The 22,774-nt window shown below is 54.8% G+C and overlaps 1 protein-coding gene across 6 annotated transcripts in view; it reads left to right on the top strand.

Annotated features, from left to right (window-relative positions):
- LOC134344616 (protein scribble homolog) overlaps positions 1-22,774 on the top strand; it is a 235,861-nt gene that overhangs the window by 167,294 nt on the left and 45,793 nt on the right. For 5 of the 6 annotated variants that reach the window (XM_063044733.1, XM_063044732.1, XM_063044731.1 and 2 more), the window contains 5 exons: positions 2,097-2,408; positions 3,059-3,139; positions 16,428-16,667; positions 17,323-17,433; positions 19,137-19,313. In XM_063044733.1, the coding sequence (XP_062900803.1) occupies positions 2,097-2,408; positions 3,059-3,139; positions 16,428-16,667; positions 17,323-17,433; positions 19,137-19,313 (921 nt within the window). The remainder of the gene's footprint in view (positions 1-2,096; positions 2,409-3,058; positions 3,140-16,427; positions 16,668-17,322; positions 17,434-19,136; positions 19,314-22,774) is intronic. The other variant, XM_063044735.1, reaches the window with a different exon arrangement.

Here is a 22,774-nt window from a genome sequence, read left to right as displayed (position 1 = left end):
CTCCGGAGAAAAACTTATAACTGGTGGCATCTGATCCCGTCTAAATGGAAAGGCAGTGCTCTGGTAATACGATCTCAGGGTGGTGCTGTACGTTCACCAAAGAAAGAGTGGGGTCCAACAATCTCGATGCTGACAACAGCAACCCCGTGAAGTCTCAGGCTGCCGGTTGAAGTGGGCAAGTAAACCTCTCCTGGTTATCACCCACCGCATCTGGTGAACAGGAGCTGCTCCACACTAGCCACCATTTGGAAGCAGTGAGGGCACAAGATGTACCAGGGTGGGAAGTTTTAGGGCACAGGATGTACCAGGGTGGGGAGTTTGATGTCCATCACCAGGTGCTTTGGGATCACCACTGAACAAGCAGGCTGGGTACATTCATAGTTCAAAGTAAAATTTACCATCGGAGTGCTTACATCTCACCGCATGCAACCCTGAGATTCCTTTTCTGCCATCATACTTGGCAAGTCCATGGAATAGTAACTGTAATTTACTAGAATGTTGCCTGGGTTTCAGACCTAAGTTACAGAGAAAGGTTGAACAAGTTGGGTCTTTATTCTTTGGAGCATAGAAGGTTGAGGGGGGACTTGATAGAGGTATTTAAAATTATGAGAGGGATTGATAGAGTTGACGTGGATAGGCTTTTTCCATTGAGAGTGGGGGAGATTCAAACAAGAGGACATGAGTTGAGAGTTAAAGGGCAAAAGTTCAGGGGTAACACGAGGGGGAACTTCTTTACTCAGAGAGTGGTAGATGTGTGGAACCAGCTTCCAGTAGAAGTGGTAGAAGCAGGTTTGATTTTGTCATTAAAAAAAAATTGGATTGGTATATGGACAGGAAAGGAATGGAGGGTTATGGGCTGAGTGCAGGTCGGTGGGACTAGGTCAGAGTAAGCGTTCGGCACGGACTAGAAGGGCCGAGATGGCCTGTTTCCATGCTGTAATTGTTATGTGGTTATATGGTAAACAGGATCAATGAACAACAAACTGCAAATGCAAATATACATAAATAACAATAAATAATGAGCACAAAACAAGAAGAGAAAATTTCCTTAAAGTGAAACCATCATTTGCAGGAACACCAGAAGTAGAATGAATGTAGTTATCCCCCTCTTTTCAAGAGCCCGATGGTTGAGGGGTAGTAACTGTTCTTGAACCTGGAGGTGTGAGTCCTGAGGCTCCTGTACCTTCTACCTGATGGTAGCAGTGAGAAAAGAGCCTGGCCTGGGTGGTGAGGATCTCTAATGGATACTGCTTTTCTACAACAACATTTTATGAAGGACACCGCTCCTGGACTGGGCCTGTGGCAGCTCGGGAGTTGACCATCACTTATAGTAAGACAATTAGACATAGGAGCAGATTTATAATCCCTCTCAAATCCTTCTGCCCGTAACCTTTGAAGCCCTGATTAATCAAGAACCCGTCAACCTCCACTGTAAATACACCCACTGACCAACAGGAGTGATGAAGGCCAGTGTAACAAAAGTCTTTTTCACCACCTTGTCTACTGTGACTGCACTTTCAGGAAACCATGTACTTATATTTGTAGTTCCCTCTGTTGTAGCTCTGCCATTCACTGTGAACATCCCACCCTCTTTTGTCTCTCCAAAATGCAAACCCTTGCACAAATGCCAATCACATTTCCTCTACCGTTGCCTGGCTCACATATCCAGCTGATCAAGATCCCTCTGAAAATGCATCTTCATTGCCAACAACATCACTTCATTTAGAGTCATCTGCAAATGCACAAACCCAGCACTTGTACATCCTCATGGGTGATGCAGATGACAAACAACAGTAGACCCAGTAAGGACCCTTGGGGCACCCCACTAGTACAGGGCGGCAGTCCAAGAGGCAATCTCCCACCTTTCTACCATCATGTAATTAGCCATCTGACCCTGGATCCCGTGTGATCCAACCTTCCATCGCAGCTCAGCAGGTTGAACCCACTTGCCACTTCCCCAGTGACCAGAATCCCCCTGTGAAGCACCTATGCTAAGTGTTCATTCCGTCCTCGGGTGAGTGGTGAGGTGTTGGGGAGCGCGGGCGGGTGCCGGTGTCCTGGTCTTGATACCACTGAACGTGTGCTGTCCTGGGCAGGTGAACAGCGTATGCCTGCAGGACGCAGAGCACCACCAGGCCGTGGAGGCGCTGCGGAGTGCGGGGGGCCTGGTGACCATGACTGTCCTGCGGGAGCGGATGGTGGAGCCAGAGAACGCAATCACTGTCACGCCGCTGCGGCCCGAGGATGACTATGCTCCCCGGGAGCGGCGGGGAGCGCGCAGATGGGCAGAGGAGACGGCTGGCGGCCTGTGTGAGCGGTTCTCCACGTGCCTGGTCCGGGATGAGCGCGGCCTGGGTTTCAGCATTGCCGGCGGCAAGGGCTCGACTCCCTACAAAGCAGGAGAGACGGTCAGTCCTTACCCCTGCCTTCACACCAGTGTGAGGCTGAGGTGGCAGACGCTGTGTGATCTGTGTGTATGGTTGTGGCGACGTGCATGTTAGTGTGTGTGACAGTCCTGATGAAGGGTTCTGGTCCGAAACGTCGACTCATCGTTTCCACGGATGCCGCTGCCCGACCTGCTGAGTTCCTCCAGCGTGTTGTGAGTGTTAGTGTGTGTGTGACTAGTGTTTGTGTTAGACACTCTCTGTGTGTAGGGGTGTGTGTGTCAGTAAGACAAGGGCTGTGCATGGGCCGGTACATATGCAGGCGGTACATGTAACGTGAGTAGAGCCTGTAACCTGGGCTGTATGTATAAAACGCGTGTGTGTGTGTGTGAAATGTTGTAAAGCAGGATACGTGTGTATGTGCGTAGAGGGTGTGTGTGTAGGAGTGTATACTTGACAAATGTATGTGTGTGATGTGGTTTTCTGTGTAGGTGTGCGTGTATGTAGGTATGTCGATGCATGATTAAGATAGACAATATGTATTTGTGTGCAGCTTGGTGTGTGTGAAACACAGACAGCATGTGTAACATAGGCAGTGTTTTTAATGCGGCGTGAGGTGGATGTCGTCTGTGTAACACAAACGGTGTGTGTAATGTGGGTGGTATGTGTTCCAGGCGATCTTTATCTCACGATTGGCAGAAGGGGGCTGTGCTCACAGAGATGGGATCCTGCGTGTCGGTGACCGGGTGATCTCGGTAAGTGAGCATGCTGATATCCAGAGGCTCCCAATGCCCCCCCTCCACCCCACTGCACCCCCACGTACATCCCCAACACCCCACCCCACCATTCCCAACCCCTCCCCAGCCCTGCTGTCTCCACGCACCAGCTGACAAACCAGGCTGGAGAACAACTTTCTCCAAGCTCCCTTCAGAGGGTAAGAGGAAGCTGTAAACTTTTCTTAATGCTTCTTATGGTAGGGAAGTGTGTGTTGGTGCAGTGTACAGGAGACAGAACAGTGTACGGGATACGTGTGATGGGACAGTGCACGGGAGGGGTAACATGACAGTGTGGGAGGTGTGATGGGACGGTGTGTGAGAGGCATATGACAGGACAGTGTTCGGGTGTGCGATGGGGTGCTGTGGGTGTGTGTGACAGGACAGTGCAGAAGGTTTTATGACGGGATGGTGGAGGGGTATGTGTGACAGTAGTGCAGGGAGGTGTGTGTGATGGGGCGGTGTAGGGGATATGTGTGATGGGGTATTGCAGAGGGGCAGTGTATGGGGTAAATGCGTGTGACGGAACAGTGTAGGTATGTGAGATGGGACGGCGTAGGTATGTGAGACGGGTCGGCGTAGGTATGTGAGACGGGATGGTGTAGGTGCGTGAGACAGGACGACGTAGGTCTGTGAGACGGGTTGGCGTAGGTCTGTGAGACGGGTCAGCGTAGCTGCGTGTGACGGGACGGCGTAGGTGCGTGTGACGGGACGCTGTAAGTGCGTGTGACGGGACGCCGTAGGTGCGTGTGACGGGACGGCGTAGGTGTGCTGGATGAGGTTGTCGTGCTCCCTGCCTGTCTGGTGCCGCTCTGATATCCGGTGATGATCCCGTTTGTCTGAGAGCTCTCTCCCTTTCTGAGTAACGACTACATGCTTTCTGTTTCAGCCATGCTCCGTGTGTTTGCTAGTTAGTTCTGTGCACAGTGATGGACCCAATCCCTTCCTTGCCCCTCACCTGCATGTAACTGAGTGCCTGAAATCTCTGTGGTGGTGGGTTTCTGAAGTGAATACGCTGCCCTGGTTAACAGCATGGGTTACCAGGTCAACGGCTGCTTGTAAGCCCTGTTACCGTGTGGTCAGTGTGGCTTCTGTCTGTTCTCTGCCACTACCTTCTGTCACCCTCTCATGAGCCATCGTCTGCTGGGTACTAACTTTCCCGGGCCATTGGTGGTTCCGGTTTGTACACGCAGGTCCCTGGGGTCTGCTACAGCCTGTGTGGATGCACCAGCCCATTGTCCCCTGTGGATGTCCTCTCCCCTCGGGGTCAACTGTGTGGGGTGGGGTCTCTGTGGATATCCTCTCCTCTCGGGGTCAGCTGTGTGGGGTGGGGTGGGAGGTCAGCTGTGTGGGGGGGGATTTCTGTGGATATCCTCTCCCCTCGGGGTCAGCAGTGTGGGGAGGGGTCTCTGTGGATATCCTCTCCCCTTGGGGTCAACAGGGTGGGGTGGGGTGGGAGGTCTCTGTGGATATCCTCACCCTCGGGGTCAGCTGTGTGGGGTGGGGTCTCTGTGGATATCGTCTCTTCTCGGGGTCAGCTGTGAGGGGTGGGGTCTCAGTGGATATCCTCACCCTCGGGGTCAGCTGTGTGGGGTGCGGTCTGTGGATATCCTCTCCCCTCGGGGTCAGCTGTGTGGGGTGGGGTCTCTGGATATCCTCTCCCCTCGGGGTCAGCTGTGTGGGGTGGGGTCTCTGGATATCCTCTCCCCTCGGGGTCAGCTGTGTGGGAGGGGGTCTCTGTGGATATCCTCTCCCCTCGGGGTCAGCAGAGTGGGAGGGGGATCCCAATGGACGTGTCCTGCCTGTCTATATGGTTGGTAATCACTGCTATGTCCTGGCAGTACATTCCAGGCACCGACCACTCCGTTTCTAAAGCGATATTCCATGAGGTGGGAGCAGAATTAGACCATTTGGCCCTTTGAACCTGCTCCCTATTTCCATCATGGCTGATTTATGACCCCCACCAACTCCATCCTCCTGCCTCCTCCTCGTATCTTTGACGTCATTACAAATCCAGAACCTAGCAACTCCGCTTTAAGTATACGCAGTGACTTAGTTTCTGCAACAGTCTGTACTTGTCCTCATATCTTCTATAAACTTTTCAACTTTACCCCTCTCTATTTAAGGTGATCTCGGGAAGAAGACTCTCTCACTTTCTCTACGCCTCTCATAATTATATAATTCTCTGCCAGCTCTCCCATCAGACTTTGCTGCGACAGACACGGCACAGGATAATCCGACCTCCCCTTGTGAGGGGAGAGGAGTGGGCTGCTCTGTGGGAAGGGTCTGAGTGGTGGGAGGTCGACTGCTGTGGGAAGGGTCTATGCTGTGGGAGGGGTCTGACCTGTGGGAGAGGTCTATGCTGTGGGAGGGGTCTATGCTGTGGGAGGGGTCTGACCTGTGGGAAGGGTCTATGCTATGGGAGGGCTCTGACCTGTGAGAGGGGTCTATGCTGTGGGAGGGGTCTATGCTGTGGGAGCGGTCTGACCTGTGGGAAGGGTGTGACCTGTGGGAGGGGTCTGTGCTGTGGAGTGATTGTGCAGTGAGTCAGGTCTGTGCTGATGGAGGAGTCTGCACTTAGGGAAGGGTGTGTGTTGAGGGAGGGGAGTGCTCCATGAGGGGAGTTTGCTCTGTGGGGCAGTTCTGAGCTGTGGGAGGGGACCACCCTGTGAGACAGGTCTGCCGATGGAGGAGTCTGGGTTTGCTGAGCGAGACGGTTCTGTGAAATGGAAGTGGACTGCACTGCGGGAGGGTTCAGCTGTGAGGCAGGTCTGCCTTGTGGGTGGGAACTGCACTGTGAGGGGTGACTGCTGTGGGACGGGTCTGCAATCAGGAGGAGCTTTGGGTGGGTGTTAGTGCTGCTGTTTGAGGGAAGGATTTGCACTGTGGGAGGGAACTGTGGTGTAGGTAGGGTCATGCGTTGTCTGAGTGGTCTGTGCAGTGGGAAGGGTCACTGCTGTGGGGAGGGTCTGCACTTTGGTGAGGTCTGAGCTGGGGAGAGGACTGTCTTCGGGAGGTGCTTTGGGTGGGGATGTGTGCTGTGGGAGGGGTCTGTGCTGGTTCTGCGCAGTGCAGGGGCCTACACTGTGTGAGGTGTCTGCACCTGGGAGAGGACTGCGTAGTGGGTGGGTTCTACACTGTGGGAAAGGACATACGATGTGCAGGTGGTCTGCGTTCAGGGGAGCTGCGCTGTAGGAGGGCTCTGCACTATGGGAGCTGTCTGCACTGTGTGAGGGGTCTGTGCTTGGGAGGAGCTTTGGGTGAGTATGTGTGCTTTGCGAGTTGCCAACACTGGGATGGGAGCAGTTTGTGCTGTGGGAGGGGCCTGCACTCTGAGGCTGCCCGGCACAGTGTATAGTGCCTGCCCTATGGGACAGGAATATGTTGTTGACGGGTTCTGTCTTGTGAGAGGTGACCGTACTGTGGGCCGGATCTGTTCTGGGAAGTGTTTGCACTGTGGGCCGGATCTGTTCTGCGAAGGGTCTCGTTGTGGGCCGGATCTATTCTGGGAAGTGTTTGCACTGTGGGCCGGATCTGTTCTGGGAAGGGACTCGTTGTAGGCCAGATCTGATCTGGGAAGGGTTTCGTTGTGGGCCGGAACTGTTCTGGGAAGGATCTCGTGGGCCGGATCTGTTCTGGGAAGGGTCTCACTGTGGGCCGGATCTGTTCTGGCAAGGGTCTCGTTGTGGGCCGGATCTGTTCTGGGAAGAGTCTACACTGTGGGCCGGATCTGTTCTGGGAAGGGTCTCGTTGTGGGCCGGATCTGTTCTGGGAAGGGTCTCGAAGTGGGCCGGATCAGTTCTGGGAAGGGTCTCATTGTGGGCCTGATCTGTTCTGGGAAGGGTCTCGTTGTGGGCCGGATCTGTTCTGGGACGGGTCTCATTGTGGGCCGGATCTGTTCTGGGAACGGTCTCGTTGTGGGCCGGATCTGTTCTGGGAAGGGTCTTGTTGTGGGCCGGATCTGTTCTGGGAAGAGTCTGTGCTGTGAGCCGGATCTGTTCTGGGAAGGGTATCGTTGTGGGCTGGATCTGTTCTGGGAAGGGTCTCACTGTGGGCCGGATCTGTTCTGGGAAGGGTCTCCATGTGGGTCGGATCTGTTCTGGGAAGGGTCTCGTTGTGGGCTGCATCTGTTCAGGGAAGGGTCTCACTGTGGGCCGGATCTGTACTGGGAAGGGTCTCGTTGTGGGCTGGATCTGTTCTGGGAAGGGTGTGTGCTGTGAGCCGGCTCTGTTCTGGGAAGGGTATCGTTGTGGGCTGGATCTGTTCTGTGAAGGGTCTCACTGTGGGCCGGATCTGTTCTGGGAAGGGTCTCCTTGTGGGTCGGATCTGTTCTGGGAAGGGTCTTGTTGTGGGCTGCATCTGTTCTGGGAAGGGTCTCGTTGGGGGCTGGATCTGTTCAGGGAAGGGTCTCGTTGTGGGCTGGATCTATTCTGTGAAGGGTCTCGTTGTGGGCTGGATCTATTCTGTGAAGGGTCTCGTTGTGGGCCGGATCTGTTCTGGGAAGAGTCTGTGCTGTGAGCCGGATCTGTTCTGGGAAGGGCCTCACTGTGGGCCGGATCTGTTCTGGGAAGGGCCTCACTGTGGGCCGGATCTGTTCTGGGACGGGTCTCGTTGTGGGCCGGATCTCTTCTGGGAAGGGTCTCACTGTGGGCTGGATCTGTTCTGGGAAGGGTCTCGTAGTGGGCCGGATCTGTTCTGGGAAGGGTCTCATTGTGGGCCTGATCTGTTCTGTGAAGGGTCTCGTTGTGGGCTGGATCTGTTCTGGGAAGGGTCTCGTTGTGGGCTGGATCTGTTCAGGGAAGGGTCTCGTTGTGGGCTGGATCTGTTCTGGGAAGGGTCTCGTTGTGGGCCGGATCTGTTCTGGGAAAAGTCTGTGCTGTGAGCCGGATCTGTTCTGGGAAGGGTCTCATTGTGGGCCGGATCTGTTCTGGGAAGGGTCTTGTTGTGGGCTGGATCTGTTCTGGGAAGGGTCTCGTTGTGGTCTGGATCTGTTCAGGGAAGGGTCTCGTTGTGGGCTGGATCTGTTCTGGGAAGGGTTTCACTGTGGGCTAGATCTGTTCAGGGAAGGGCCTCACTGTGGGCTGGATCTGTTCTGGGACGGGTCTCGTTGTGGGCCGGATCTCTTCTGGGAAGGGTCTCACTGTGCGTCGGGTCTGTTCTGGGAAGGGTCTCGTAGTGGGCCGGATCTGTTCTGGGAAGGGTCTCATTGTGGGCCTGATCTGTTCTGGGAAGGGTCTCGTTGTGGGCTGGATCTGTTCTGGGAAGGGACTCGTTGTGGGCTGGATCTGTTCAGGGAAGGGTCTCGTTGTGGGCTGGATCTGTTCTGGGAAGGGTCTCACTGTGGGCCGGATCTGTTCTGGGAAGTGTCTGCACTGTGGGCCGGATCTGTTCTTGGAATGGTCTCGTTGTGGGCCGGATCTGTTCTGGGAAGGGTCTCGTTGTGGGCCGGATCTGTTCTGGGAAGGGTCTCGTTGTGGGCCGGATCTGTTCTGGGAAGGGTCTCGTTGTGTGCTGGATCTGTTCTGGGAAGTGTTCCGTTGTGGGCCGGATCTGTTCTGGGAAGGGTCTCATTGTGGGCCGGATCTGTTCTGGGAAGGGTCTCGTTTAGGGCCGGATCTGTTCTGGGAAAGGACTCACTGTGGGCCGGACCTGTTCTGGGAAGAGTCTGCACTATGGGCCAGATCTGTTTTGGGAAGTGTCTGGTTGTAGGCCGGATCTGTTCTTGGAAGGGTCTCGTTGTGGGCCGGATCTGTTCTGGGACGGGTCTCGTTTTGGGCCGGATCTGTTCTAGGAGGGGTCTCGTTGTAGGCTGGATCTGTTCTTGGAAGGGTCTCACTGTGGGCCTGATCTGTTCTGGGAAGGGTCTCGTTGTGGGCCGGATCTGTTCTGGGACGGGTCTCATTGTGGGCCGGATCTGTTCTGGGAACGGTCTCGTTGTGGGCCGGATCTGTTCTGGGAAGGGTCTCGTTGTGGGCCGGATCTGTTCTGGGAAGAGTCTGTGCTGTGAGCCGGATCTGTTCTGGGAAGGGTATCGTTGTGGGCTGGATCTGTTCTGGGAAGGGTCTCACTGTGGGTCGGATCTGTTCTGGGAAGGGTCTCGTTGTGGGCTGGATCTGTTCTGGGACGGGTGTCGTTGTGGGCCAGATCTGTTCTGGGAAGTGTCTCGTTGTGGGCTGGATCTGTTCTGGGAAGGGTCTCACTGTGGGCCGGATGTGTTCTGGGAAGTGTCTGGTTGTGGGCCGGATCTGTTCTGGGAAGGGTCTTGTTGTGGGCAGGATCTGTTCTGGGAGGGGTCTGTGCTGTGAGATGAATCTGTTCTGGGAAGGGTCTCGTAGTGGGCCGGATCTGTTCTGGGAAGGGTCTCATTGTGGGCCTGATCTGTTCTGGGAAGGGTCTCGTTGTGGGCCGGATCTGTTCTGGGACGGGTCTCATTGTGGGCCGGATCTGTTCTGGGAACGGTCTCGTTGTGGGCTGGATCTGTTCTGGGAAGGGTCTCACTGTGGGCCGGATCTGTTCTGGGAAGGGTCTCCTTGTGGGTCGGATCTGTTCTGGGAGGGTCTCGTTGTGGGCTGCATCTGTTCAGGGAAGGGTCTCATTGTGGGCCGGATCTGTACTGGGAAGGGTCTCGTTGTGGGCTGGATCTGTTCTGGGAAGGGTGTGTGCTGTGAGCCGGCTCTGTTCTGGGAAGGGTATCGTTGTGGGCTGGATCTGTTCTGTGAAGGGTCTCACTGTGGGCCGGATCTGTTCAGGGAAGGGTCTCGTTGTGGGCTGGATCTATTCTGTGAAGGGTCTCGTTGTGGGCCGGATCTGTTCTGGGAAGAGTCTGTGCTGTGAGCCGGATCTGTTCTGGGAAGGGTCTCATTGTGGGCCGGATCTGTTCTGGGAAGGGTCTTGTTGTGGGCTGGATCTGTTCTGGGAAGGGTCTCGTTGTGGGCTGGATCTGTTCTGGGAAGGGTCTCGTTGTGGGCCGGATCTGTTCTGGGAAGAGTCTGTGCTGTGAGCCGGATCTGTTCTGGGAAGGGTCTCATTGTGGGCCGGATCTGTTCTGGGAAGGGTCTTGTTGTGGGCTGGATCTGTTCTGGGAAGGGTCTCGTTGTGGTCTGGATCTATTCAGGGAAGGGTCTCGTTGTGGGCTGGATCTGTTCTGGGAAGGGTTTCACTGTGGGCTAGATCTGTTCTGGGAAGGGCCTCACTGTGGGCCGGATTTGTTCTGGGACGGGTCTCGTTGTGGGCCGGATCTGTTCTGGGAAGGGTCTCGTAGTGGGCCGGATCTGTTCTGGGAAGGGTCTCATTGTGGGCCTGATCTGTTCTGTGAAGGGTCTCGTTGTGGGCCGGATCTGTTCTGGGACGGGTCTCATTGTGGGCCGGATCTGTTCTGGGAACGGTCTCGTTGTGGGCCGGATCTGTTCTGGGAAGGGTCTTGTTGTGGGCCGGATCTGTTCTGGGAAGAGTCTGTGCTGTGAGCCGGATCTGTTCTGGGAAGGGTATCGTTGTGGGCTGGATCTGTTCAGGGAAGGGTCTCACTGTGGGCCGGATCTGTTCTGGGAAGGGTCTCGTTGTGGGCTGCATCTGTTCAGGGAAGGGTCTCACTGTGGGCCGGATCTGTACTGGGAAGGGTCTCGTTGTGGGCTGGATCTGTTCTGGGAAGGGTGTGTGCTGTGAGCCGGCTCTGTTCTGGGAAGGGTATCGTTGTGGGCTGGATCTGTTCTGTGAAGGGTCTCACTGTGGGCCGGATCTGTTCTGGGAAGGGTCTCCTTGTGGGTCGGATCTGTTCTGGGAAGGGTCTTGTTGTGGGCTGCATCTGTTCTGGGAAGGGTCTCATTGTGGGCCGGATCTGTACTGGGAAGGGTCTCGTTGGGGGCTGGATCTGTTCAGGGAAGGGTCTCGTTGTGGGCTGGATCTATTCTGTGAAGGGTCTCGTTGTGGGCCGGATCTGTTCTGGGAAGAGTCTGTGCTGTGAGCCGGATCTGTTCTGGGAAGGGCCTCACTGTGGGCCGGATCTGTTCTGGGAAGGGCCTCACTGTGGGCCGGATCTGTTCTGGGACGGGTCTCGTTGTGGGCCGGATCTCTTCTGGGAAGGGTCTCACTGTGGGCCGGATCTGTTCTGGGAAGGGTCTCGTAGTGGGCCGGATCTGTTCTGGGAAGGGTCTCATTGTGGGCCTGATCTGTTCTGTGAAGGGTCTCGTTGTGGGCTGGATCTGTTCTGGGAAGGGTCTCGTTGTGGGCTGGATCTGTTCAGGGAAGGGTCTCACTGTGGGCCGGATGTGTTCTGGGAAGTGTCTGGTTGTGGGCCGGATCTGTTCTGGGAAGGGTCTCACTGTGGGTCGGATCTGTTCTGGGAAGGGTCTCGTTGTGGGCTGGATCTGTTCTGGGACGGGTGTCGTTGTGGGCCAGATCTGTTCTGGGAAGAGTCTCGTTGTGGGCTGGATCTGTTCTGGGAAGAGTCTGTGCTGGGAGCTGGATCTGTTCTGGGAAGGGTCTGTGCTGTGAGCCGGATCTGTTCTGGGAAGGGTCTTGTTGAGGGCCGGATCTGTTCTGGGACGGGTCTCGTTGTGGGTTGGATCTGTTCTGGGAAGGGTCTCGTTGTGGGCAGGATGTGTTCTGGGAAGGATCTCGTTGTGGTCCGGACCTGTTCTGGGAAGGGTCTTGTTGTGGGCAGGATCTGTTCTGGGAGGGGTCTGTGCTGTGAGATGAATCTGTTCTGGGAAGGGTCTCGTAGTGGGCCGGATCTGTTCTGGGAAGGGTCTCATTGTGGGCCTGATCTGTTCTGGGAAGGGTCTCGTTGTGGGCCGGATCTGTTCTGGGACGTGTCTCATTGTGGGCCGGATCTGTTCTGGGAACGGTCTCGTTGTGGGCTGGATCTGTTCTGGGAAGGGTCTCACTGTGGGCCGGATCTGTTCTGGGAAGGGTCTCCTTGTGGGTCGGATCTGTTCTGGGAGGGTCTCGTTGTGGGCTGCATCTGTTCAGGGAAGGGTCTCATTGTGGGCCGGATCTGTACTGGGAAGGGTCTCGTTGTGGGCTGGATCTGTTCTGGGAAGGGTCTCGTTGTGGGCTGGATCTGTTCTGGGAAGGGTCTCGTTGTGGGCCGGATCTGTTCTGGGAAGAGTCTGTGCTGTGAGCCGGATCTGTTCTGGGAAGGGTCTCATTGTGGGCCGGATCTGTTCTGGGAAGGGTCTTGTTGTGGGCTGGATCTGTTCTGGGAAGGGTCTCGTTGTGGTCTGGATCTATTCAGGGAAGGGTCTCGTTGTGGGCTGGATCTGTTCTGGGAAGGGTTTCACTGTGGGCTAGATCTGTTCTGGGAAGGGCCTCACTGTGGGCCGGATCTGTTCTGGGACGGGTCTCGTTGTGGGCTGGATCTGTTCTGGGAAGGGTCTCGTAGTGGGCCGGATCTGTTCTGGGAAGGGTCTCATTGTGGGCCTGATCTGTTCTGTGAAGGGTCTCGTTGTGGGCCGGATCGGTTCTGGGACGGGTCTCATTGTGGGCCGGATCTGTTCTGGGAACGGTCTCGTTGTGGGCCGGATCTGTTCTGGGAAGGGTCTTGTTGTGGGCCGGATCTGTTCTGGGAAGAGTCTGTGCTGTGAGCCGGATCTGTTCTGGGAAGAGTATCGTTGTGGGCTGGATCTGTTCTGGGAAGGGTCTCACTGTGGGCCGGATCTGTTCTGGGAAGGGTCTCCATGTGGGTCGGATCTGTTCTGGGAAGGGTCTCGTTGTGGGCTGCATCTGTTCAGGGAAGGGTCTCACTGTGGGCCGGATCTGTACTGGGAAGGGTCTCGTTGTGGGCTGGATCTGTTCTGGGAAGGGTGTGTGCTGTGAGCCGGCTCTGTTCTGGGAAGGGTATCGTTGTGGGCTGGATCTGTTCTGTGAAGGGTCTCACTGTGGGCCGGATCTGTTCTGGGAAGGGTCTCCTTGTGGGTCGGATCTGTTCTGGGAAGGGTCTTGTTGTGGGCTGCATCTGTTCTGGGAAGGGTCTCATTGTGGGCCGGATCTGTACTGGGAAGGGTCTCGTTGGGGGCTGGATCTGTTCAGGGAAGGGTCTCGTTGTGGGCTGGATCTATTCTGTGAAGGGTCTCGTTGTGGGCCGGATCTGTTCTGGGAAGAGTCTGTGCTGTGAGCCGGATCTGTTCTGGGAAGGGCCTCACTGTGGGCCGGATCTGTTCTGGGAAGGGCCTCACTGTGGGCCGGATCTGTTCTGGGACGGGTCTCGTTGTGGGCCGGATCTCTTCTGGGAAGGGTCTCACTGTGGGCCGGATCTGTTCTGGGAAGGGTCTCGTAGTGGGCCGGATCTGTTCTGGGAAGGGTCTCATTGTGGGCCTGATCTGTTCTGTGAAGGGTCTCGTTGTGGGCTGGATCTGTTCTGGGAAGGGTCTCGTTGTGGGCTGGATCTGTTCAGGGAAGGGTCTCGTTGTGGGCTGGATCTGTTCTGGGAAGGGTCTCGTTGTGGGCCGGATCTGTTCTGGGAAGAGTCTGTGCTGTGAGCCGGATCTGTTCTGGGAAGGGTCTCATTGTGGGCCGGATCTGTTCTGGGAAGGGTCTTGTTGTGGGCTGGATCTGTTCTGGGAAGGGTCTCGTTGTGGTCTGGATCTGTTCAGGGAAGGGTCTCGTTGTGGGCTGGATCTGTTCTGGGAAGGGTTTCACTGTGGGCTAGATCTGTTCAGGGAAGGGCCTCACTGTGGGCTGGATCTGTTCTGGGACGGGTCTCGTTGTGGGCCGGATCTCTTCTGGGAAGGGTCTCACTGTGCGTCGGGTCTGTTCTGGGAAGGGTCTCGTAGTGGGCCGGATCTGTTCTGGGAAGGGTCTCATTGTGGGCCTGATCTGTTCTGGGAAGGGTCTCGTTGTGGGCTGGATCTGTTCTGGGAAGGGACTCGTTGTGGGCTGGATCTGTTCAGGGAAGGGTCTCGTTGTGGGCTGGATCTGTTCTGGGAAGGGTCTCACTGTGGGCCGGATCTGTTCTGGGAAGTGTCTGCACTGTGGGCCGGATCTGTTCTTGGAATGGTCTCGTTGTGGGCCGGATCTGTTCTGGGAAGGGTCTCGTTGTGGGCCGGATCTGTTCTGGGAAGGGTCTCGTTGTGGGCCGGATCTGTTCTGGGAAGGGTCTCGTTGTGTGCTGGATCTGTTCTGGGAAGTGTTCCGTTGTGGGCCGGATCTGTTCTGGGAAGGGTCTCATTGTGGGCCGGATCTGTTCTGGGAAGGGTCTCGTTTAGGGCCGGATCTGTTCTGGGAAAGGACTCACTGTGGGCCGGACCTGTTCTGGGAAGAGTCTGCACTATGGGCCAGATCTGTTTTGGGAAGTGTCTGGTTGTAGGCCGGATCTGTTCTTGGAAGGGTCTCGTTGTGGGCCGGATCTGTTCTGGGACGGGTCTCGTTTTGGGCCGGATCTGTTCTGGGAAGAGTCTGTGCTGTGAGCCGGATCTGTTCTGGGAAGGGTCTGTGCTGTGAGCCGGATCTGTTCTGGGAAGGGTCTTGTTGTGGGCTGGATCTGTTCTGGGAAGGGTCATACTGTGGGCGGATCGGTCCTGGGAAGTATCTGCACTGTGGGCCGGATCTGTTCTGGGAAGGGTCTCGTTGTGGGCCGGATCTGTCCTGGGAAGTGTCCCGTTGTGGGCTGGATTTGTTCTGGGAAGTGTCTGGTTGTGGATCGGATCTGTTCTGGGAAGTGTCTCGTTGTGGGCCGGATCTGTTGTGGGACGGGTCTCGTTGTGGGTCGGATCTGTTTTGGGAAAGGTCTCGTTGTGGGCCGGATGTGTTCTGGGAAGAGTCTGCATTGCGGGCCGGATCTGTTCTGGGAAGGGTCTCGTTGTGGGCCGGATCTGTTCTGGGAAGAGTCTGCATTGTGGGCCGGATCTGTTCTGGGAGATGACTGTGCCGTGGGCTGAATCTGCGATGTGGGAGGATTCTGCGCCGTGGGAGAGGCTTGTTCTGTGGGTAGGGTCTGGAAGAGTCTGTACTATCGTGGGGAGGTAGTTCTGTGCTGTGCGAGGGATATCGTACCCAGCCGAGCATTGATGGGATGTTTGGGTGGGGATTGTACTGTGGGAGGGATGTCGTATCTGACTGGATACTGATGGTGCGTTTGGGTGTGGACTGTGCTGTGGGAGGGATATCGTACCCAGCCGAACACTGATGGGACGTTTGGGTTGGGACTGTGCAGTGGGAGGGATATTGTACCCAGCCGGACACTGATGGGACGTTTGGGTGGGGATTTTGCTGTGGGAGGGATGTCGTATCTGGACGGACACCGACGGGATGTTTGGGTGGGGACTGTGCTGTGGGAGGGATATCATTCCCAGCTGGACACTGATGGGGCATTTGGGTGGGGATTGTGCTGTGGGAGGGGTTGTCGTACCCAGCCGGACACTGACAGGACGTTTGGGTGGGGATTTTGCTGTGGGAGGGATATCGTATCTGGACGGACACTGACGGGATGTTTGGGTGGGGACTGTGCTGTGGGAGGGATATCATTCCCAGCTGGACACTGATGGGGCATTTGGGTGGGGATTGTGCTGTGGGAGGGGTTGTCGTACCCAGCCGGACACTGACAGGACGTTTGGGTGGGGATTTTGCTGTGGGAGGGATATCGTATCTGGACGGACACCGATGGGATGTTTGGGTGGGGACTGTGCTGTGGGAGGGATATCATTCCCAGCTGGACACTGATGGGGCATTTGGGTGGGGATTGTGCTGTGGGAGGGGTTGTCGTACCCAGCCGGACACTGACAGGACGTTTGGGTGGGGATTTTGCTGTGGGAGGGATATCGTATCTGGACGGACACCGATGGGATGTTTGGGTGGGGACTGTGCTGTGGGAGGGATATCATTCCCAGCTGGACACTGATGGGGCATTTGGGTGGGGATTGTGCTGTGGGAGGGGTTGTCGTACCCAGCCGGACACTGACAGGACGTTTGGGTGGGGATTTTGCTGTGGGAGGGATATCGTATCTGGACGGACACCGACGGGATGTTTGGGTGAGGACTGTGCTGTGGGAGGGATATCATTCCCAGCTGGACACTGATGGGGCATTTGGGTGGGGATTGTGCAGTGGGAGGGATATCGTACCCAGCCGGACACTGATGGGACGTTTGGGTGGGGATTTTGCTGTGGGAGGGATATCGTATCTGGACGGACACCGACGGGATGTTTGGGTGGGGACTGTGCTGTGGGAGGGATATCATTCCCAGCTGGACACTGATGGGGCACTTGGGTGGGGATTGTGCTGTGGGAGGGGTTGTCGTACCCAGCCGGACACTGACAGGACGTTTGGGGTGTTTACAGATCAATGGGGTAGAGATGGCAGAAGCCAGGCATGACCACGCGGTAGCTCTCCTTACTGGCACCGCACCCACCATCAGCCTGGTTGTTGAGCGCGAGGTGACAGGGAACGGGCAACCGGCCAACGGCTCCCCCACCCCACACGTCGCCCGACCTCAGTCACCCCCACCTACGGATACCTACACCCCGGGCAACAGCCCCCCACACAACCACCGCAGTACTGAAGACCTCTACCCTGTGCAGGTGAGAGCCATGTCTGCCTGTGGGGAGGGTAATGATGGGGTGGAGAGAGGGAACTTTTCATGTGCATAATCTTAGAAATGAAAGGGTTAACATATGGGGATTGTTTGGTGGCTCTGGGTCTGTACTCGCTGGAGTTTAGAAGAATGAGGGGGAGCTTATTAAAACCTATTGAATATTGAGAGGCGGAAACAGAGTGGATGTGGAGAGGACGTTGTGGGAGTTTAGGACCGCAAGACACAGCCGCAGACCTCCCTGCTCCTGTACAAAGACATCCTTAAGAACAAATGAATAGGAGCTTGTTTAGGTAGAGGGTAGTGAATCTGTCGAATTGATTGTCATGGACGGCTGTGTTACGGGGTGACGGGATGGTTGGATTGGGAGCAGTGCACAGGGGCGGGGGCTTGGGCTGGAGGAGGCGTGTGACTAACACATTCCCCCCCCCCACACGGTGTGTCAGAATGGTCGGTTCAGGGACTGTGTGTTGGCTGAGAGGGTTGGAAGAAGTTGTTGGTGACACCTCGCCTTCCCCCCTCCAGCAGGGGAGGGAGGGCTGGACGATGGCAGGTGTGAGATACGTTGCCCTCGGCCCCAGGGTGACTGCCTTTGGGCCGACCCTGCCATTCCCCAATCATCATAGCCCTGTGTCTGTCTGCAGGAGGTCACGCTGCTGAAGACAGGGGGCCCCCTGGGCCTCAGTATTGTCGGGGGAAGCGACCACGCCAGTCATCCCTTCGGCATCCAGGAACCCGGAGTCTTCATCTCCAAGGTAACAGCTTGCATCCCGATACCCGTCAACGAGTGGGATTAGTGTGGGGACTGGTACAGGGCAGCAGGGAGAGAGTGGGACAGTGGGATTAGTGTGTGATTGATACAGGGCAATGAGGAGAGAGAGGGACAGTGGGATTAGTGTGTGATTGATACAGGGCAGTGAGGAGAGAGTGGGACAGTGGGATTAGTGTGGGACTGATACAGGACTGTGAGGAGAGAGTGGGACAGTGGGATTAGTGTGGGACTGATACAGGACTGTGAGGAGAGAGTGGGACAGTGGGATTAGTGTGGGACTGATACAGGACTGTGAGGAGAGAGTGGGACAGTGGGATTAGTGTGGGGACTGATACAGGACTGTGGGGAGAGAGTAGGACAGTGGGATTAGTGTAGGGATTGATACAGGACTGTGAGGAGAGAGTGGGACAGTGGGCTTAGTGTGGGACTGATACAGGTCTATGGGGAGAGAGTGGGACAGTGGGATTAGTGTGGGGACTGATGCAGGACTGTGGGGAGAGAGTGGGACAGTGGGATTAGTGTTGGGACTGACACAGGACTGTGGGGAGAGAGTGGGGCAGTGGGATTAGTGTGGGGACTGACACAGGACTGTGAGGAGAGAGTGGGACAGTGGGATTAGTGTGGGGACTGATACAGGACTGTGGGGAGAGAGTAGGACAGTGGGATTAGTGTAGGGATTGATACAGGACTGTGAGGAGAGAGTGGGACAGTGGGCTTAGTGTGGGACTGATACAGGTCTATGGGGAGAGAGTGGGACAGTGGGATTAGTGTGGGGACTGATGCAGGACTGTGGGGAGAGAGTGGGACAGTGGGATTAGTGTCGGGACTGACACAGGACTGTGGGGAGAGAGTGGGGCAGTGGGATTAGTGTGGGGACTGACACAGGACTGTGGGGAGAGAGTGGGACAGTGGGATTAGTGTGGGGACTGACACAGGGCTGTGGGGAGAGAGTGGGACAGTGGGATTAGTGTGGGGACTGATACAGGACTGTGGGGAGAGAGTGGGACAGTGGGATTAGTGTCGGGACTGACACAGGACTGTGGGGAGAGATTGGGACAGTAGGATTAGTGTGGGGACTGATACAGGATTGTGGGGAGAGAGTGCGACAGTGAGATTAGTGTGGGGACTGATACAGGATTGTGGGGAGAGAGTGGGACAGTGGGATTAGTGTGGGGACTGATACCGGACTGTGGGGAGAGAGTGCGACAGTGAGATTAGTGTGGGGACTGATGCAGGATTGTGGGGAGAGAGGAGACAGTAGGATTAGTGTGGGACTGATACAGGACTGTGGGGAGAGAGTGGGGCAGTAGGATTAGTGAAGGGATTGATTCAGGGCTGTGGGACATGCTGGCTGGTGCGATGAGTTCAGGGTAGGCTGAAGTGTTAGTGTCGGTACTGCTTTGCTTCTGTGTAAGTTTGGTTTGTTCACCTGGGTTCCAGGTAGTTATTTCCCTAACTCGCCCGTACTCCGACCCAATTTATGTTCAAGTTTACACTCAGTCTGATCTTCCCCTCCTGGTCTCCCACCTTACACAGTCTGTTTGACTGTCCCCTCTCTGTGTCCCACCCTACACAGTCTGACTCCCCCTCCTTGTCTCCCCTGTGTCGTTGTCTCCTGTTCCGTCATGACCGTTGTGTTTTTTGTTTCCTGACCACCGTCTGTCTGACCGTGTGCTCGGGTTACAGGTAGTCCTGGATGGACTGGCTGCCCGGGTTGGGCTGCAAGTCGGAGACCGGATCCTGGAGGTGAATGGTATTGACCTGCGCCACGCTACACACCAGGAGGCCGTGATGGCCCTTCTCTCCCACCAGCAACAGATCCGGCTCCTCGTCCGCCGGGATCCCCCGCCTCCGGGGATGCAGGTGGGCGTCGCTCAGACAGAGTGTGTTGGCAGATGTGTGTGAGCTGGATTGGTTTCCGAGTATTTGGACAGGAAAAGGAGAGGATGATGGAGAGGGCAGGGGCATTAACACAGTCTGTTCCCATACTTTATCTGACCTCTTGCTGTCAGGCAGCAGGTACCATAGCAGACGAACCAAAACTGTCGAGGTTGGTAACAGCGTTTCCCGCCAGTCTGTGAGACATCTTCACACCTTGCTGCTACTCGGCACATACATATACCCTGTCTGATCCCCCAATCTCACGTTACACTCTCATCTTGTGCTTGTCACTTATTATCTTTCATCGCTGCTGTTTCTCATATTTATTCGAAGAAGGAGAATCGGAGCGGGAGTGCGGAGGAAGACATTTTTGAATTTTTCGGTTTTTTTTCCATTGGCGTTCAGAGAGGCGGGACTGCGCAGGCGTGTGACGTCGGGCAGTGAAGCGCGGAAGATTTAGAAGGACAGAAATCCTGCTTCGGGTTTGATTTGAAGAAGGAAGTCTGAGAATCGGAGCGGGAGTGCGGAGGAAGATATTTTTGAATTGTTCATTTTTTTTCCCGTCGGTGTTCAGAGAGGCGGGACTGCGCAGGCGTGTGACGTCGGGCAGTGCAGCGCGGCAGATTTAAAAGGAACCGAGCCTCATACAGCGGGCAGCGTAGTTTGCGGGCTGCGGAGTGAGCCGGGAGCAGTGTGAAGGCTTAAGGGCTTCGGCTCAATGGGCTTAGGCGGAAACGGGCGAGGCGAGGAAGGTTTGGTGTTCATTTTTTGTTGTTATTTGAGGAGAGGGGCAGTATGAGTATGAGGGCAGTTTGTTGTTCTCGGTGCCGGATGTGGGAGGTCCTGGAGTCTCCAAGCCTCCCGGACGTCCACATCTGCGCCAAGTGCATCAAGATGCAGCTCCTAAGGGACCGCGTTACGGAACTGGAGCTGCAGCTCGATAACCTTCGTCGGGTCAGGGAGAGTGAGGAGTTGATAGAGAGGAGTTACAGGCAGGTGGTCACACCGGGGCCACGGGAGGCAGACCAGTGGGTCACAGTTAGGAGGGGGAAGGGGAAGAGTCAGGTAATCGGGAGTACCCCGGTGGCTGTGCCCCTTGACAATAGGTACTCCTGTTTGAGTACTGTTGGGGGGGACAGCTTACCCGGGGGAAGCGACAGTGGCCGTGCCTCCGGCACAGAGTCCGACCCTGTAGCTCAGAAGGGTAGGGAAAGGCAGAGGAGGGCAGTTGTAATAGGGGACTCGATAGTAAGGGGGTCAGATAGGCGATTCTGTGGACGCAGTCCAGAGACCCGGATGGTAGTTTGCCTCCCTGGTGCCAGGGTCCGGGATATTTCTGATCGTGTCCAAGATATCCTGAAGTGGGAGGGTGAGGAGCCAGAGGTTGTGGTACATATAGGTACCAATGACATAGGTAGGAAAAGGGAAGAGGTCCTGAAAGGAGAATATAGGGAGCTAGGAAGGGAGTTGAGAAAAAGGACCGCAAAGGTAGTAATCTCGGGATTACTGCCTGTGCCATGCGACAGTGAGAGTAGGAATGCTATGAGGTGGAGGATAAATGCGTGGCTGAGGGATTGGAGCAGGGGGCAGGGATTCAAGTTTTTGGATCATTGGGACCTCTTTTGGCGCAGGCATGACCTGTACAAAAAGGACGGGTTACACTTGAATCCTAGGGGGACCAATATCCTGGCAGGGAGATTAGCGGAGGCTACTGAGGTGACTTTAAACTAGAATGGTTGGGGGGTGGGAATCAAATTAAAGAGACTAGGAGAGAGGAGGTTAGTTCACAACAGGGGGATGGGAACCAGTGCAGAGAGACAGAGGGGTGTAAAGTGAGGGTAGAAGCAAAAAGTACTAAGGAGAAAAGTAAAAGTGGCAGGCCGACAAATCCAGGGCAAGCATCAAAAAGGGCCACTTTTCAACATAATTGTATAAGGGTTAAGAGATTCGTGAAAGCGTGCCTGAAGGCTTTGTGTGTCAATGCAAGGCACATTTGTAACAAGGTGGATGAATTAAAAGTGCAGATTGTTATTAATGAATATGATATAGTTGGGATCACAGAGACATGGCTCCAGGGTGACCAAGGATGGGAGATCAACATTCAGGGATATTCAATATTCAGGAGGGATAGACATGAATGAAAAGGAGGTGGGGTGGCGTTGCTGGTTAGAGAGGAGATTAACGCAATAGAAAGGAAGGACATAAGCCGGGAAGATGTTGAATCGATATGGGTGGAGCTGCTTAACACTAAGGGACAGAAAACACTGGTGGGAGTTGTGTACAGGCCACCTAACAGTAGTAGTGAGGTTGGGGATGGTATTAAACAGGAAATTAGAAATGTGTGCAATAAAGGAACAGCAGTTATAATGGGTGACTTCAAAGGGTTGACGGTGGATATGCAATGGCAAGCATTTAAAGATCGTATGGATGAACTACAACAATTGTTCATCCCAGTTTGGCAAAAGAATAAATCAAGGAAGATAGTGCACCCGTGGCTGACAAGGGAAATTAGGGATAGTATCAATTCCAAATAAGAAGCATACAAATTAGCCAGAAAAAGTGGCTCACCTGAGGACTAGGAGAAATTCAGAGTTCAGCAGAGGAGGGCAAAGGGCTTAATTAGGAAGGGGAAAAAGATTATGAGAGAAAACCGGCAGGGAACATAAAAACTGACTGTAAAAGCTTTTATAGATATGTGAAAAGAAAAAGATTGGTTAAGACAAATGTAGGTCCCCTACAGACAGAAACAGGTGAATTGATTATGGGGAGCAAGGACATGACAGACCAATTGAATAATTACTTTGGTTCTGTCTTCACTAAGGAGGACATAAATAATCTTCCGGAAATAGTAGGGGACAGAGGATCCAGTGAGATGGAGGAACTGATGGAAATACATGTTAGTAGGGAAGTGGTGTTAGGTAAATTGAAGGGATTGAAGGCAAATAAATCCCCAGGGCCAGATGGTCTGCATCCCAGAGTGCTTAAGGAAGTAGCCCAAGAAATAGTGGATGCATTAGTGATAATTTTTCAAAACTCGTTAGATTCTGGACTAGTTCCTGAGGATTGGAGGGTAGCCAATGTAACCCCACTTTTTAAAAAAGGAGAGAGAGAGAAACCAGGGAATTATAGACAGGTTAGCCTAACATCGGTGGTGGGGAAACTGCTAGAGTCAGTTAACAAAGATGTGATAACAGCACATTTGGAAAGCGGTGAAATCATTGGACAAAGTCAGCATGGATTTGTGAAAGGAAAATCATGTCTGACGAATCTCATAGAACTTTTTGAGGATGTAACTAGTAGAGTGGATAGGGGAGAACCAGTGGATGTGGTATATTTGGATTTTCAAAAGGCTTTTGACAAGGTCCCACACAGGAGATTAGTGTGCAAACTTAAAGCACACGGTCTTGGGGGTAAGGTATTGATGTGGATAGAGAATTGGTTGG

This window comes from Mobula hypostoma, chromosome 3, assembly GCF_963921235.1.
Source record: "Mobula hypostoma chromosome 3, sMobHyp1.1, whole genome shotgun sequence".
Classification (NCBI taxonomy): Eukaryota; Metazoa; Chordata; class Chondrichthyes; order Myliobatiformes; family Myliobatidae; genus Mobula; species Mobula hypostoma.
This window is presented reverse-complemented; position numbering and strand designations above follow the sequence as displayed.